This window comes from Brienomyrus brachyistius, unplaced genomic scaffold (genome assembly GCF_023856365.1).
Source record: "Brienomyrus brachyistius isolate T26 unplaced genomic scaffold, BBRACH_0.4 scaffold32, whole genome shotgun sequence".
Lineage (NCBI taxonomy): Eukaryota > Metazoa > Chordata > Actinopteri > Osteoglossiformes > Mormyridae > Brienomyrus > Brienomyrus brachyistius.
Genome location: NW_026042307.1, coordinates 789,017 through 806,149, shown reverse-complemented (window position 1 = coordinate 806,149; position 17,133 = coordinate 789,017). Strand labels below are relative to the sequence as shown.

Sequence of the window (17,133 nt, the reverse complement as noted above, 5' to 3'; positions counted from 1 at the left end):
TAGCTGGGGAGAGGTTAGCTGGGGAGAGGTTAGCTGGGGAGAGGCTAGCTGGGGAGAGGTTAGCTGGGGAGAGGCTAACTGAGCTGATTCTGTTTAGCCTCGAGCAAAGGAGACTAAGGTGGGACACGATCCAGGTATATAATATTCTAACAGGTCTGGAAGCTATTCAGTGAAATGGCTATTTCAATATGAGTTTAAATACTAGAACTCATGGCGTTAAGTGGAAATTAGTCGGAGAACACAGCGTGTAGTTAGAGTATGGAATAGTCTTCCTGTTAGTGTAGTGCAAGCTAAAACCCTGGGTTCCTTTAAATCAGAGCTAGATAAGATTTTAACAACTCTGAGCTATTAGTTAAGTTCTCCCCAAATGAGCTTGATGGGCCGAATGGCCTCCTCTGGTTTGTAAATTTCTTATGTTCTTATAACAGTTGAAGATATGAAGATAGATAATGTTCACTCTATATGACAGGATGAGGGGCTCCAAGATTTGAAATACAACTGCTGCTCTTTTGGATGAAGAAAAGTTCCATTCAGTACTTCTATTTTGCTTTTTCAAAAATGTTGATGTAGATGCAGAAGTTTCTTTTGAATTATTCTTTCTACAATATAACACCTGGCAAGAATTCTGGGTAAATTCACCTTCCTTTGTATTCCTGAGGTAATGTTGTCTAGGTCCTGATGGAGCAAAGCATTCCCAAACAGTGATACTCCCACCGTAACTGAACACTGAAATCTAGGTCTAATTGTGGGACATTTTTCTGCCTGATATACTGGGTGGCTAAATGATTTGTGGTACCTAGCCAGAGAACACCGCTTTCAATAAAATAAATTATGAGCCGATATGCATTGAAAATTTCAATAGTAAGAGCTAAAGTTATTACTTAGTAATATGAAAATTTATCTTACAAATTCTGAAGAAGTATTTCACTGGATGGTATGGTGACTCTTTCTCTCACCATTGCCTCACACCTCAGGGCTGCAACTTTAAATCCCACCCCTGTTCTGTGTATGTGGAGTTCGCATGTCCTCCATATTCTTGTATATGATTGTATGTGTTCTGAAATGAACTGGGACTGCGTCCTCGGAGGCTTCTGTCTTGCACTGCCTGGGATAGACTCCAGCCTTCCCCCCACAACCCTGACCAGGATAAGTGGTTGGAAGTATTTCACCGAAAGTTGATAAAAAAAAAACTGTTGTTATTGAAATTACATGCCACATCTGCTTTGATCTTAACATACAGCACTTCTTCAAGGAGCATCACTGTGTGACGACTACTAGTGTCATGAGATGGAAAAGAACAACTCAAGGGCTGGGGTACGGTAAATGTACTTTCTTAAACTAAATCACAAACTATTATGGGGAAAACAAAACGGGACGACGAGGGATCCAAACGGGAGAAGAGGGAAGACTTGCACAGGGGCAGACATAGACAACAGGAGGGACAACATCAATGACTAGACTGGGACCAGGGGCGTTGTAAAGGGGGGGTAAACGATGACGATTCTCGGAGCCCATCACTGAGAGGGGGCCCAGAGAAGCCCCCAATAAATGTGTTGGGGGCCCTGTCAAGATTCTTTTCATGGGGCCCAAAATCCTTAGCAGCGCCCCTGACTGGGACTGACAAGACACAGAGGCACTCATACAACAATCAATGAGCAACAGGCATGGCTCATTAGGGTCACATCAGGGAGGAGACAGAAGGGTCAGACAGACAAGATGGACAGGACATGATAATTAGTGTATGTAACGCACATGATGAATAGAAATTAAGTGCACTAACGACACCATTTGCTGTACTGTTACATATTCTTTAATTAAGAACAATTCAAGGATCAAATTCCTTAATACACTATAGAATGAAAAAAAACAACTAGGGGAATTTAATAAGGAGCTGAAAGACTTGTAGAATTATTATTCAAGAATTGCATCACATGGAATTCTATAAGAACCAAAATTTTCTTTTTTCTTAATTCATCATAATATGGCTTTCGTTCATCAATAGCATGGGGTTTGCACAGTGGTTCAGTGGATAGTACTCGTACCTCAGACTTCATGGTTCGGGGAATGAATCGCACCTTTCCTTCGTGTGCATGGAGATGTTCTCTCTGTATGATGTGGGATTCCTCTGGCAGTCCAAAGACTAAGACCAGTTAGCAGTTAGTTTAACTGGAGTCTCTGAAATGCCCACTGTTAATAATCAATACTACCATTAAGAACATCTTTACACAAAACAAATGGTGTATTGGATGTACAAGGTTATAACAGTGATACTGGACTACATTAAATGGGCGTTCTAGCATGGCATTTATAATGTAGACATGAGTTCTTTGACTGGACATATGAATGCACTATAATGAGTATGTGACCTTTAGTAAAAGCATATCTGTTAGGTAATGCAGCAGAATGGATATACTGTGAATAATTTATGACATTCTAAGCCGTGTCGCTACAATCAGTGTAACCTGTGTAGATATTACACAATCCTGTATAAGGCAAAACTGGCTGTCATACCTAGTCAAACACGTTCAGGGTCTCTATGAGGAAGCAATGTGCAAGGAAGAAGGAAGAAAATGCTGAGCATATCGACATTCAATCTGTCTTTAATACTATGCATGTTTATAAACACCAGGGGCCTCATTTATCAAAACTATATACACACAATAAGATGCTCGAAACTTGAGTACACAACTTTTTATGCAAAACCTATCCAGCAAAACTTGACTGGAAAAAATGTGGATGTTTATGGAAACTCACTAGGTGGTATAAGAAACATTTTGGACATATCGAGAAAAGGCAACAGCCATTGTAAAGCTGGGAATTTAAGGTAAACCAGCAAAATGACAGGGCTCATGCCAATAATTCACACCACCAATTTGCGCTTTCACTTCAAACACCATGGAATCTAAAAATGTGAACTTGGATGTATTTTAATTATTATTATTATTCATTATTAATTCCATTTATTTTATTCTGCTGGAATACCGTTTATTTGTGTAGGCTAAAGACTATACACTAAATGTGAATTAGGCATAGACATTCGCATGTATGGAGTAACGTATTCCAAAAAGTCTTTAGTCAGGAGAATGTGATACAAAGCAAAAACATTCTTGATATTATGTTAACAGAAAGATTGGAAGGGAACAAGTTTTCCACATAATTTTTACTTATTTGCACTACATAAAATGTCTTTGAACTTTGCTGTTTTGCATAAAATGTATGTTACTCTGTGCTGTAGGTGGACAGGAAAGTGTAAAACCTACATTTGCAGCAATGCCCAGTTTTCCTAATGGAATCTGGGCAATCGATTGCACTGACATTGTAATAAGCTGACCTCAGATTAAACCAAAGTTTATCAAAGGCACAGCAGTATAGACATAACAGACTTTTGTCAATCACTTCCATTTCCTTCTATTATCGCGAAAGCCATGTGTAATGCCATCATGACGTCATCATTATGATGCGGCCATTCACATACCACATCAGTACCTCGCAACTGCTCTGCCGAATGCATGTCAAAGTTTGAAGGTGAAGATGTGGGTTTGCCCTTGACAAATACAGTCTCACTGGCCCTCTGCACAGCAAGTTATTTCCTTCTCTCTATCTTCAGATCTCACCACTTATTTATATATCTTTCTTTTGGGTATAGTGCGTTTTGTAGAGCTGACGGAATTTACTGCTGCAGCAATGTGTTGCCATACAGCGGAAGTTTATTATCATTGCATAAAGTACAAGTAATCAAAGAAAGAAATGCCGTTTGGCATCTAATCCAAAAGTGCAAAAAAGTGCAAAAGTGCAGAACAATATATACCTGTGTGATAATTAAATAATAAAAAAATGTATATCTATACTTGATCTTTTTATTAACATGCTTAGGGCACCAAATATAACATTCTGTTGTGCCTCGACTTCACACTGCTCAAAATTCCTTTTTTTTGGTTTGTTATTTACAAACGCAATCATTGGACTTTGCAACCACAAAGGCTTGATTTGCATATTATATGAGTGTGCAGTTCGTTTGCATTGACCATTTATGGATATCTGTGGGTGGCAAATGTACGAGGCTTGTCCACATACAAGACAGTCCTGACATTTCTGAGGGAAAATGCGTGCACATCAGGTTCCATAAATCTGATTTTTTTGTGTTACGCATTTTATTCCTTTTCATGGGTGCACATTTTTTTCACACTGAAATTTATGCAAAGTTTGGTAAATGAGGCCCCAGATGTCTAACAACACTTTGAAGCCTCTGTTTACTATTACATGCTCATTTTGGCTTATAGCATGACAGGAGTAGGTGTGCTTTGAGCAGCATTTTCAAATACAAATAGTTCATAGCTTTTACGTGAACTAGTCTAAGCTCACTAAGGGAGTTAGATTTGAAACTGCACAGTTTTCCATCGTTTCCTTTGGTAAATATGCATTTCAAAGCAGAAAGCCAGGTACATTGAAAACATTTTGGATATTGATTTATTTAGTACTATATCTATATTAGAAGGGTGATGCAATTTGAAGGTGAAGTATAGTTATAAAACCTAGACCCAATGAACTAACTGAATCATTTGAACTTTGACCGCACTTGCAACAATGTCGGTGTCTGGTCCATGATGCGCACCAGCAGCTTGTCGATGTAGTCCTCCAGGTCCCGCACCGTAAGCTTCATCTTCTTCAGCTCCAGCTCTCGACTCTTAAGCAAGGCCCCTTGCCTTTCAAGCTGAGCTGCTTGCTTCTTCAGCTCTGCGTCCTGCTGCAGAAGTAGAGCAATGAGGTCGCTGTTGGACAGATGACAAAGTGAGGTGTCCTCCTCAGGGAGAGACTGCTGAATAAACAAAGAGGAAGGAAACGGGGAAAGATACTGTTAGGAAGGAAAACTGCACACTTCTAACAATGATCTTTACTCAAAAAAGTTACATATTGACAAAAGGTGATTAACTACATTTATTCATTCATTATATAGCAATAAGAGTTGGTAGCACTTTACCTGATGGGGCACAAATACTTAGTACAAATACTTAGTAGGTCATGAACAAATATAGTTGCTACTAAAGATAAAAAATACATCACGGTTCACTAATGATGAACAAATATGAGATCAGCATTTAACTTGTGTAATTCATGACTTGTTCCTTCAGCAGTTCACAAAGGTTTACAAAATTAACAGATATAGAAACAAATATAATAACTGCTTGGGAAAAAAAATACATCATGATTCAATCATGATTAACAAATATGAGAACAGTATCTAACTTCTGTTATTGATGATTTGTTCCTTCAGTATTTCGGAAGGATTTACAGAATTAACAGGTATACTGTAGTAACAGATATAGTGATTGCTTGAGATAAAACATAAGTCTAGATTCATTAATAATGCATTAACATGAGATCACTATGTAACTCAGACTTAGTTCGTGGTTAATACATAATTCAAGTTCGATTGGTAAATGTCAATTCAGGAGCAGAGTTTGCATGTTCTCCTCAAACACTCTGGGTTCCATAATGTTAAGACGTGCAGATAGGCTGACCAGCGTGAGCACATATGTGACATGTGATGTACTAGCATCCCATCCCAGGTAGCATATGCTACAATCTGCACTGCCACTCTGACCAGGATCAGTGGTTAGAAGACAAATGGATAGAAATTCAACGAAGAATTAAACCTCTGCTTTCAGCCTTAAAAAACTGACCTCAACCTGACCTTGATCTTCCATATCCATAAAACTTCTACAAATTAGCATCAGTACTGAAAGTTAATATACTGCAATGACCTCATCTGCAACATATATGCAGACACTCCTCTACTTACGAACTTTCAACTTACTAACTTTCAGACATATGAACTAAGAGGACAGTAAGTCCAAATTAGGTTCATTAGGCTGCCGTTTCTTGTTCGTAACATTTTTTTTCTGCACACCAATTCCGCCTAGTATGACTTCTAGGGGGGCAGCATGGTGGTGCAGTGGTTAGCACTGTTGCCTCACACCTCTGGGATCCGGGTTCGAGTCTCCGCCTGGGTCACATGTGTGTGGAGTTTGCATGTTCTCCCCATGTCGTTGTGGGGTTTCCTCCAAGTTTTCCGGTTTCCCCCCACAGTCTAAAAACATGCTGAGGCTAATTGGAGTTGCTAAATTGCCCATAGGTGTGCATGTGTGAGTGAATGGTATGTCAGTGTGCCCTGTGATGGGCTGGACCCCCATCCTGGGTTGTTCCTTGCCTCGTGCCCATTGCTTCCGGGATAGGCTCCGGACCCCTCGCAACCCAGTAGGATAAGCGGTTTGGAAAATGGATGGATGGATGGATGACTTCTGGGCGCTACTCCTGCTGTGCAGCAGCGTAGTGTGCATACTCCCAGCATCCTAGTTCTTTGTACTTGCATATACCAAATGGCCATTCGGAAGGTATCTCATTCGTAAGTAGAAGCCTTCAGTAGGGTGCCACTTATTTTTGACCTTTTGAAATCATCGTCTCTCACCCTCCTCATTTGTTAGATTAATTGAGAAAATGCTTCCTGCCAAATTTCAGATAAATTGTTAAATATTTAGAGGTAGTTTAAACACCTCAAAGTTCCTCCTACAATAAAGCACTGCGAGTATTAATTCTATTCCGGAGTAGGCCTGTAATGAGTCGATCTCTAAAATAACTGCAATAATTCAAAACATCATTAACTTGTTAATGTTTCCAACTGAATATTTATGGTTGAAATAATTTGTTACTGTATCTAAACTATGTATGTTGTCATGACAACATACTGTAAGTACTATCTGGTATTGTAGTATCTATGTCATTAATGAACAATTGAACAGTGGCATATTGATAAATGCAAAAGCTATAATTTCTTCATTTAATTAGCATATGACGTGATTCATATATGTTCTTGCTGCATATTGCTCAGGTACAAACAATTTAATCTATTTAATGTGTATTACATTGCGAAAGTAACTATGAGTGGTAGAAGAGGCTGGCCACCATCCACCGGATTAATGACGCTCGGATATGATGCATGTCGCACGATGCATGTTGATGATGACACAGCTAATATCGTGAATTGATGATGATGTTGCAGGGAAATGATGGCACAAGGTACTCGGGGTAAAGACCACGTCTATCTTCTTGACAGCAAGACATACGAAATCACAGGCTCCAAGCGCCTGTCTATCTGGCAGTGTCTTGGCTTGTTCCTTTACCATCATCATGACCTTAGTAAGACAAAACGTGAGGCCTCAAAATTTGTGATTAACAGTGTTTTGGAGTTCTGGAACCGAGCCAGAATACCTCCAAGAGGGACCCAACACTGCCAGCAAAAACTTGAGAACATTTTTGATGACTAGAGGTCACTGAAGAAGAATAAAGGAAGGAAACAGCAACACAAAGGAACAACGAAGCACAATTCTATGATGTTCTCAAGGATCTCTTTGATATTGCACACTCAGATGCACTGTCATTAATCAAAATTACTGAGGATCGAGATTTCCTGATTGCGCAGCGTGAGAAGGGCAGGCGGGGATGCATGGGTGGTGTAGATTTAAAACTGCACAGAGTAGAAGAGAGGCAGGCCGAACGGGCAGCAGAAGAACACAACACACGCCTTCGCAGTCAGTCTGCAAGTGAAATAGCCAGTGTATCTGTGGTCCTCACCTCGTCAGGATCAGACAGTGAAATAGAAGCGCAGTCTATGGAACAAGACTCAAGTAGACAGACCACGGAGTCTCAGCGAAAACGTGGCTGAGAGACTGTTATTCCTCAGTAGATGACTGCTGCCTTTGACCGGTCAAAGGTTTCCAATCGAAATGGCATAATGATTGTCACTGAAACAACAAAAAGCCTCGGTCGTGACGTCCATGAGCTGGCACTGGATCCGGAGACCACCCGCCGCAGTCAAATGCGGCATCGACATGTGATGGCTGAAGAGCTGGAAGAGACGTTCACAGCAGATGTTCCACTGGTGGTGCACTGGGACGGAAAGCTGTCGAAGGACTTAACCAGTAATCACCACGTTGACCGCCTCCCAGTGATAGTAACAGGAGCTGGAATTGCCAAGTTGCTTACTGTTGCTAAACTACCATCTGGGACTGGTGAAGCAGAGGCTAAGGCTGTTTGCGATTCACTAAGACAATGGAGCGTGGACGAAAGTGTTACTGGAATGAGCTTCGACACAACTAGTTCAAACACACACCAGGCAACATGGATGGCAAAAGTTATATACGTCTTGAAGATCTGGCTGCTCCGCTCTCAGTTTAATCTCACTCCAAGGGAACGACGAGGTGTTAGTGACATTTGTATCTTCGTCGTCCGTCTCTACGTCAAGGGTTCATGGCACCACATGCAGCAGCTGCCCCTACATGTGACTTACAGTTCCTTAAGGATCTCATTGCATATGAAGCAGTCCACCCACAAATTGCAACAGTTTCGGTGGGCAAGTTCGCTTCATATGTGTGGTACCATTCAGAAGAACTAGTTTGCCTGTCGCTGTTTGATGATCATACATCTAACCAAGAGAAGGCGGTCATGGTCCATGCCATTCAGGACAGCTCCCCAAGTGATGAAAAAAGGGCAACTGTTGACCTGAAGACAATAAAAGACTGTTGTCAAAGTTGTCTAGCTTTGTATCAAAAAGGTCACTGGTGTTGTTCGACCTGTTGAAAATTCCAACAGCGTTTCTTACAGAAGATCCTGCCTTGTGGAGCACGCTTGAGAGGTACCAGTTGGCCAGGAGAACAGTACATGCTCTTACAGTGGTCAACGATCATGCAGAGTGTGGAGTTGTACTGGTTCAGGATTACAGCAGACAATTAACAAAAGATGAGCAGCAGGTGCAGTTTCTTCTTCAAGTTGTAGAGGAACATCGTCGCCGTTATCCGGATGCACTAAAGAAGACTAGGTGAATGAGAAAGCATTGTAGACTGTTCACTGTTCAGCTAGTAAAAATGACAGTCCACATCGAAAGTGATATTGTTTTTTCATTGCTGTAGTCACTACAGTGAGTGTAGTGTGTTATCCATTTTCTGGCCGACTAACGGTGTTACTGACTTATCGTCAAACTGTGAAAGTGCCTTGTATAAATTCATTAAAACAAAATCTGCATACAACCGCGATAGGCCTAAAGGGGATTACTTAAAATATATGTATTACTGCTTGACAACCAGAAATTTCAGTACTGCATGTTACATAGCTCCCGACTTCACACCAACATTGCGTTCCATGCATTACTGCAAATTCTGACTTCACTGAGCTACCTGTAAATTTTTTCATTATTTGTTAAAATTTCACATATGGTTTTTACACCAAATCAAACAATTTTCTGGGGTGAGACAAATAAATTAACACAACATAAAATTGTAGGCCAAATAGTGGCCACCCTAACCTTCAGCCATTTCAGACATTAAAATGGAGCTACATGCCCTTTTGACTTAATAACATGGATATGTCTTACCTGTTATTTCTGTGTTCTTTACCCCGATTAAACAGCTCTCTTTCATTTCTGTTGTTAACATTACCCATCCTTAAGTGAAGTCCCAGTTCCAACACCCAGTGACACATGGTTTTATATGTAGTCTCTCCCAGTCTTCCAAGGATATTAATTAAAGGATGAATTTAAAGAACATGTAAACTTAAACCACTAGCCTACCTTGCTTCTTTCAGCCTCGGGCTGGCCATGCTGAGTGCTCCTTCCTGCCTGGATGGTGGACTTTAGCTTCTCTAACCCACTGGTGAGTACTGAGCGGCTGTCTGATCTTCTCTCCTCCTGAGCAGCTGTAGTAGTCAGTGGTTTAACTGGATGAGGACTGAAAAGGGAAAAAAGAATTTGAAGTATTGACAAAATGCTCATGAAGGGACAAGCAAGATTAATCTAGGGTAAAAGTAATTGAGTTTCAGTATTCACCTGACTGTGATAAACAGTTAGAAGATGGAAGAATAGATGGAATATCCTAAACCGGATCACTTCGGTATGAACAATGTGTAGATAAATTTCACAATAGATGCCTGGGATGATTAGACTATATACTGAAATAAGTCAAATGAACGATTGAATATTATACAGCATTTTTCAAGACATCCAAAGCACTTTACAGAACCAATGGGGAGGCACTTCAACCACCACCACTGTGTAGCCCCCACCTAAATGATGCGACAGGAGCCATTATGCACCAGTACACTCACCACACAGTAGCTAAGGTGGTGAAGGGGCAAGAGATAATTCACCAATTAAATACAGGGGATGAATAGAAGGGCAGATTTGAAAGGGCCACAGTGGGAAGTTTAGCCAGGACACTGGGGTAGCACCCCTACCCTTTCATAAGATGCCGAGGGATCTTTTATGATGTCAGAGAGTCAGGACCTCGGTTTTACATCTCATCCAAAGGACAGCACTATTTTAACAAAACAATGTTCCCTTCACTGCACTGGGATTTAGACACACCACAGGGTGGGCTAACCTGTTGGCCACATTAATTCTTCTTTCAGCGGCAACCTCCCTTTCCTAGTTGGTGTCCCATCCAAGTACTGGGCAGCCTAAGCCTGGTTAGCTTCAGATGAGTCACCTAGTCCAAACTGCAGGTGATATAGATGCTGACAAATAGTGCAACAAAATGTAAGTGTACAATCAAAACCCATCCATCCATCCATGCATCCCTCCATTGACCCGTTCATCCATCCATCATTCCACATTCCATTTTCCGTACTTGCTTCTCTCTTGCAAGTCCGGAACCTATCCTGGAAGCCACACAAGGCAGGCAATTACCCAGGACAGGGCACCAACCCATTGCAGGAAATCAAAACCCAAATGTACCAAATTCTGTATTAATTTAATATTTTATGTAAGTTTTAATATCTCATACCTTTATATTACTTGTGTCAGCAATGTTATAGCAATGAATAATAGAAATTTAATCACTGTGGATATAGGTATGCAATGCAATATAAATTAATTTGCTGTTGACGATGAATAAGTGATGAAAAACCAATCTGCCCACAGTTTTCAGTTCCCTGGTACAGATTCACAACTCATACTGTTGGTACACTCAAATGTGGTCTCAAAATCAAATAACTAATCAGGATTTCTCCTTTGCTACTCAGTATGAATCAACCAACGTCCTCTTTTTAATACTGATACTGATTATTGGTGCCCGATTACCCATAACCACAGCCATCCATCCATCCATTTTCCAAACCGCTTATCCTACTGGGTCTCGGGGGGTCCGGAGCCTATCCTGGAAGCAATGGGCATGAGGCAGGGAGCAACCCAGGATGGGGGGCCACTCCATCACAGGGCACACTCAGACTCCATTCACTAACACATGCATACCTACGGGCAATTTAGCAACTCCAATTAGCCTCAGCATGTTTTTTGGACTGTGGGGGGAAACCGGAGTACCCAGAGGAAACCCCACGACGACATGGGGAGAACATGCAAACTCCACACACATGTGACCCTGGCGGAGACTCGAACCCGGGTACCAGAGGTGTGAGGCAACAGTGCTAACCACTGCAATACCATGCCGCCCCTAACCACGGCCAATGTTCTGTAAATATTCTATAATAATGTAAGTTGTTAAAAAGGAATACAACTTCTAGTCAAATACTGAATTAACTAAACATGTTTAATAAAAATTTGAAACATTACAACACCTGGGGAAAGGTGCTTGAAAAAAAAATACTTAAAAAACTAAATTTCCACTATGCTCAGACAGTAAGATGGAATACAAATATAACAGCATCTGCCAGAAGTGAAAAATGAAGATTTAGAGAAAAAAAAAATGCAAAGCTGCCCAAAATAGACAGCTTCATAAAAAAATGCTGTGCAGACAGCTACCACCACCACTAGTTTAACATTAAATTGATGATTTAACTGAAACTGCACAGCAAAAAGCCTGGAATGTGAGTAGAACTTTGTTTTTATTTAAGTAATTAGATACAGTATGCTAATTGATGAATGCACCTTATGTCACGTCCCGAAGGGCGGCACTCACTGGTTGAAACCAGCTCTAATCCCACTCTCCTCTCTACAGGAGCTCGCTTTTTCAGCAGAATCAGTGTAAAGTATCATTGCCCTTATGCACTGTACTGAGCATTACCATAACTTATATATTTATATAACCTATACTATACCACAGCTGGGGATTTCAACAATGCCAGCCTGAGGAAAGTTCTACTGAAACTTCCTCAACATATTCAGCACGACACCAGAGGAGATCAGGTCCTGGACCTTGTTACACCCCCTTCCAGGATGCATACAAAGCCCTTATCCATGCTCCATTTCGCAAATCAAATCACATCTCCATTCTGTTCTCGTCTGCCTACAGGCAGAAGCTGAAACAGGAAGCACCAACCCTCAGGGCAGTGCATCTCTGGATGGACCAATCAGAATCCACACGACATGACTGTTTCTATCACGCGGACTGGGACATGTTTCGGACGGCTGCTGACAGAATCGACGAATATGCGGAATCAGTCTGCAGATTTATCAAGAAGTGCGTGGACCACGCTGTTCCGTCTATAATAAATAAAGTTTACCTAAACCAGAAACCATGGATCAACAGTGATGTTTGTGCGTCATTAGCAGCGTGGAGCTCACCATTGCTTCTACGGGCACACCAGATACCAACTCTGGAAGACCATAAAAACAGCAAAGCATGGACCATCGCTAAACACCATCGCAGACTTCAAAGGGAAAAACAGCATGTTACAGACTACAGCCTCTCTGTCCGAAGAGCTAAATGTGTTTTTTGCTCAATTCAACACTGCGAGACTGGTCAGCGTGCACACTGCAGATGACATCATCGCATACAGCGCGTGTGAGGAAGAGAAAGCTTCAGGTGACTGAACGCTTGTAAAGCTGCTGGCCCTGACGGAATCCCCGGCCATGTCCTCAGGTCATGCACATCTCAGTTGGCTGGAGTGTTCATGAACATCTTCAACCTCTCCCTCTCTGTCTGTGGTTCCTGCCTATTTCAAATCTGCCACCATCGTCACTGTACCCAAGTCTTCAACTATCACATCACTGAATGACTGGCGACCACAATGGGTCCACTTATGACACCATAGCCCTGACTCTCCATACTGCCTTTGCCCAGCTGGAGAAGAGGGACACATACGTGAAAATGTTGTTTGTAGATCGTGGTCGTTCTCCGGTTGCCCTGAACTGTGTGATGAGTTCGCATCCCAAGGTAAGGTGCACTTGTTCAGGGAGTAGAGTCGCCTGTCCATAACCCTAGGACATCTAGGACTGCTGCCACCAACGCACCCAAACAAAGGCACAGACATCCTGCTCCATATCTCCAGTTGACAAAACAGAACCTATGCAGCTTGACCGTGCCCCACTGACAGTGATGGAGAAACAACAACGATACCAAATCTGTCTCTACCTGTAATGCAGTGGCTTGATATATGCTCCAGGACTGCCCTCACACCATGCTCCAGGGCGCCCCTCACACCACAGAGACATCGTGAAGGTAGGGCTATCCATACTTCTGGGTATTATGGAAACCAAGCTGACACTACCAGTCATGATCTCTAATGGGAGGACACAATGTTTGTTCATTCATTTTTAGACTCCAGAGCCACCGGTAATTTCATTGATTGCCCATTTGCCAAATGACTGAAATTCCTACTCTAGGAATTATCCACCAGTACATGCAGTAGACAGTGGTAGAATCACGCATCGTACCACTCCAATAACAAGTGGAGCTGCTACACTCTGAGCGCATCCAGTTGTCCAGTTGTTTGTACAGTACTGACTTCCGACCAGGATCTCCTGGGACAACCCTGGCTGAGGGACCATAACCCCACCATCAACCGGAAAGCAGGAGAGATCTTGGTCTAGTCACGTACCTGTAGGCAGCAATGCATGCAAATGCCTTACAAAGCCTTTTCTGTAGAGAGCCCTGAGCTGGAGGAATTCTCCATCATTCCAGCTAAATACCACAACATCCTAGACGTATTTAGCACTTGAGCTTCTGTGCCATTGATCTCCTGGATGAGGCTACTCTGCCTAAGGAACATTTATTCCCCTTGTCCCGACTTGAAGAGGAAGCTATGAATGTCTATCTGGAAGAGGGCTTAAAACAAGGTACTGTATTATGTTTCTGTCTACCATACCAGTAACCTCTGGAGTCTTTGTTAAAAAGGATGGAGGGTTGCACCCATGTGTGGATTACCGTGCCATGAATGCCATTATGATTAAATGGAGAGAACCCCTGTTGTTAATCCCCTCTGCTCCCTCTGTTGTGAGAAGCAGTAATCTTTACTAAACTATCTCCAAAGTGCCTACAATATGATCAGGATACATGAAGGGTATGAATGGAAAACCTAATTTATCATACATTTAGGACAATACAAATATCTTCTTATGCCACACAGATTAGCTAATAGTCTGTCGATCTTTCGGGTGTTTATGTACGAGGTTTTTTCTGACTTGGTGAATAAATGTGTGGTAGTTTACATCAATGACATCGTCATTCACTCATTCCCCCCCACCCCCGAACTACATGTCATCTACATGTCATCCATGTCCGGGAAGTCCACCATATTACTGATCTCCCATATTTCCAAGGTAAAACAATAGTTCTTGCTATCATCAATTGATTCTCTAAGATGTATAGTCCAGTCCCTCTTCCAAAGCTTCCTACTGCTAGTGAACTAGCCGATTTATTGATAACTTGGGTCTTCCATTATTATGGCATTACAGAGGACATAATGTGGGTTGCAGACCTCAGTATCCTATCACGGGTGTGCAGAGCCTTCTGTGTGAGCTGAATATTACCCTAAGCCTGTCCTCTACCCACAGTCTAATGGGATGGCCGAACAGAGGAGGAGGAGGTGTCTAAATCCCTAAGACTCTTGTGCAAGGACCAGCCCCCACTACTGCATATTGGTTCGTCAGCCCAGTGTTATTGCAGCTGACATTCCATGGAGATGATACTGAGCAGAAGCAAGTGATGTGTCAGCACTGCTTCACATCTGCTGGCACAGCTCAAGGCACCACCGACATTTTTGGCAGACTCGTTAGGCATATAATAAGTTCTATTTGGCTATATAATTAATTTTCAATTCCTACATATTACAATGACTTAAAATATTGCAGTATGAACTTTTTCCAGTATTGTTCAGCCCGGAATACATTTGCACAAAACAAATAATATCAATAATATTAATATTTATAATTAAAGAAAATGGGATAACCTTCATTTTCAGGGATTAGAGAATGTACAGAAATCATACAAAATAAAAATTTTTTTTGACAAGTTTTGTCACGTAATCCTGACAGTTTTACTTCTGATTACCCAAATAAGTAAGCACAGTAAAACCTCGGATTGCGAGTAAGTTGGTTTGCGTGTTTTGAAAGATAAGCAAATTTTTAAAAATAAATTGTAACTTCATAAAAGAACGAGGACTTGCAATGAGAGTATTACGTATATGCTTTGTCTGTCCAACGTCACGTAATCACAACCGAGCCGGTGGTTCTCTCTCTCTCTCCTGCTGTAGGATTGTGGGTAATTGTTTACCATGCAAAAATGATACACCTATCGGAAATGTAACTTCCGCTACTACAAATGCGCATGCTTACGACTTCCGCAAGGACGCGTGCTATTTATACTGCACCACCCGAATAAGGGCGTAGCAGTGCGAACGATGAATCTGTTTAACGGCAATGAAACGTCACATTTACGCGAAATCAAAAAGAGGCTGTCATTGGATAGGTTCCTTGTTAAAGTCACACAAAAAGAAAAAGATTCCAGTGAGCCAAAAGATAGCAGTGATTCTGTTAGTTATAGTGAAAGTAGTCCTACAAAATAACCCTCCTCTTCTCTCTCTCATCTCCCTCACACCATCCACGATTCTTTTCAAAGGTAAAGTGCAGGTTAATTTGTTTTACTGTATGTATTTTTACTTTATATTTTGTATTAATCACTTTTATATTCATTTTTTTGGGTTGTGGGACGAATCATCTGAGTTTTCATTATTTCTAAAGGGAAAATTCGCTTTGATATATGAGTGTTTTGAATTACAAGCACGTTTCCTGAACGAATTATGCTTGCAATCTGAGGTTTTACTGTACTGTGTGTTTGTGGAAACAAGCCAAGACAATGTGAGTGACAGAACTTCTTAGTAACTTTACAGAAAGAATGAGCACAAAGTCACTTATAATATGTAGGACTTGTGACACTGAAACCAGATTTTCCAGATTTATAGTCCCTAAATGAACGTCAATACAATACGTCTTTATGGGAAACATCTGTAAGAAAAACGCCTTCCACTTGTGCACAGAAACCTCGGCTGTAACCTCACCACATTACAGCCCTGCCTCCACTGAGGTCCTATCCAGGGTGTTCCCTTTATTGTTTCCTATGCTGCCTTGTGAAGCCTTGTACTGTGCCTACTACCCTGTATTGAGGTTCAGAGATAAATGGATGGATGGATGGATGGATGGATGGATGGATGGATGGATGGATGGATGGATGGATGTAATATTATATATAACACTATTTTCAAACCAGACGAACAATAAGAACAAAGTGAGTCTGCAAATAAGAGGATCTGAAACTAAGATGGTAAGTGATCCCTCGGTCCAATTTGCCACAGAATCTTCAAAAACCCCTGTGTTGTATTATGTGCAGAATATGTATTACAGAAATACTAGGATAAAAACCTGTTTTTGCTAGATTAAATAGATTTAAATGCAGTTCTAAGGACTTCTTCCTGTTTGTAATCATGATAGCACTACAAAATGGAGACCAAATCCTGCTCCTGAAAGGTGGGTGTGTGCCACAAGTGCTCCTGAACAGCACACACTCACCTTGGTCTGCTCCCGAACAGTACACACTCAACCTTGGTCTGCTCCTGAACAGCACACACTCAACCTTGGTCTGCTCCCGAACAGCACACACTCAACCTTGGTCTGCTCCTGAACAGCACACACTCAAACTTGGTCTGCTTCTGAACAGCACACACTCAACCTTGGTCTGCTCCTGAATAGCACACACTCAACCTTGGTCTGCTCCTGAACAGCACACACTCACCTTGGTCTGCTCCCGAACAGCACACACTCAACCTTGGTCTGCTCCTGAACAGCACACACTCAACCTTGGTCTGCTTCTGAACAGCACACACTCAACCTTGGTCTGCTCCTGAACAGCACACACT

General features: G+C 41.7%; 1 protein-coding gene across 3 annotated transcripts in view; it reads right to left on the bottom strand.

Annotated features, from left to right (window-relative positions):
* Window positions 1-3,687: 3,687 nt before the first annotated feature.
* Window positions 3,688-17,133, bottom strand: part of LOC125721108 (rab11 family-interacting protein 5-like) — a 28,434-nt gene continuing 14,988 nt past the window's right edge. For 2 of the 3 annotated variants that reach the window (XM_048997039.1, XM_048997042.1), the window contains 2 exons: window positions 9,620-9,776; window positions 3,688-4,816 (listed from right to left, as the gene is read on the bottom strand). In XM_048997039.1, coding sequence (XP_048852996.1) covers window positions 4,556-4,816; window positions 9,620-9,776 — 418 coding nt within the window. In that variant the 3' untranslated portion in view covers window positions 3,688-4,555. The remainder of the gene's footprint in view (window positions 4,817-9,619; window positions 9,777-17,133) is intronic. The other variant, XM_048997040.1, reaches the window with a different exon arrangement.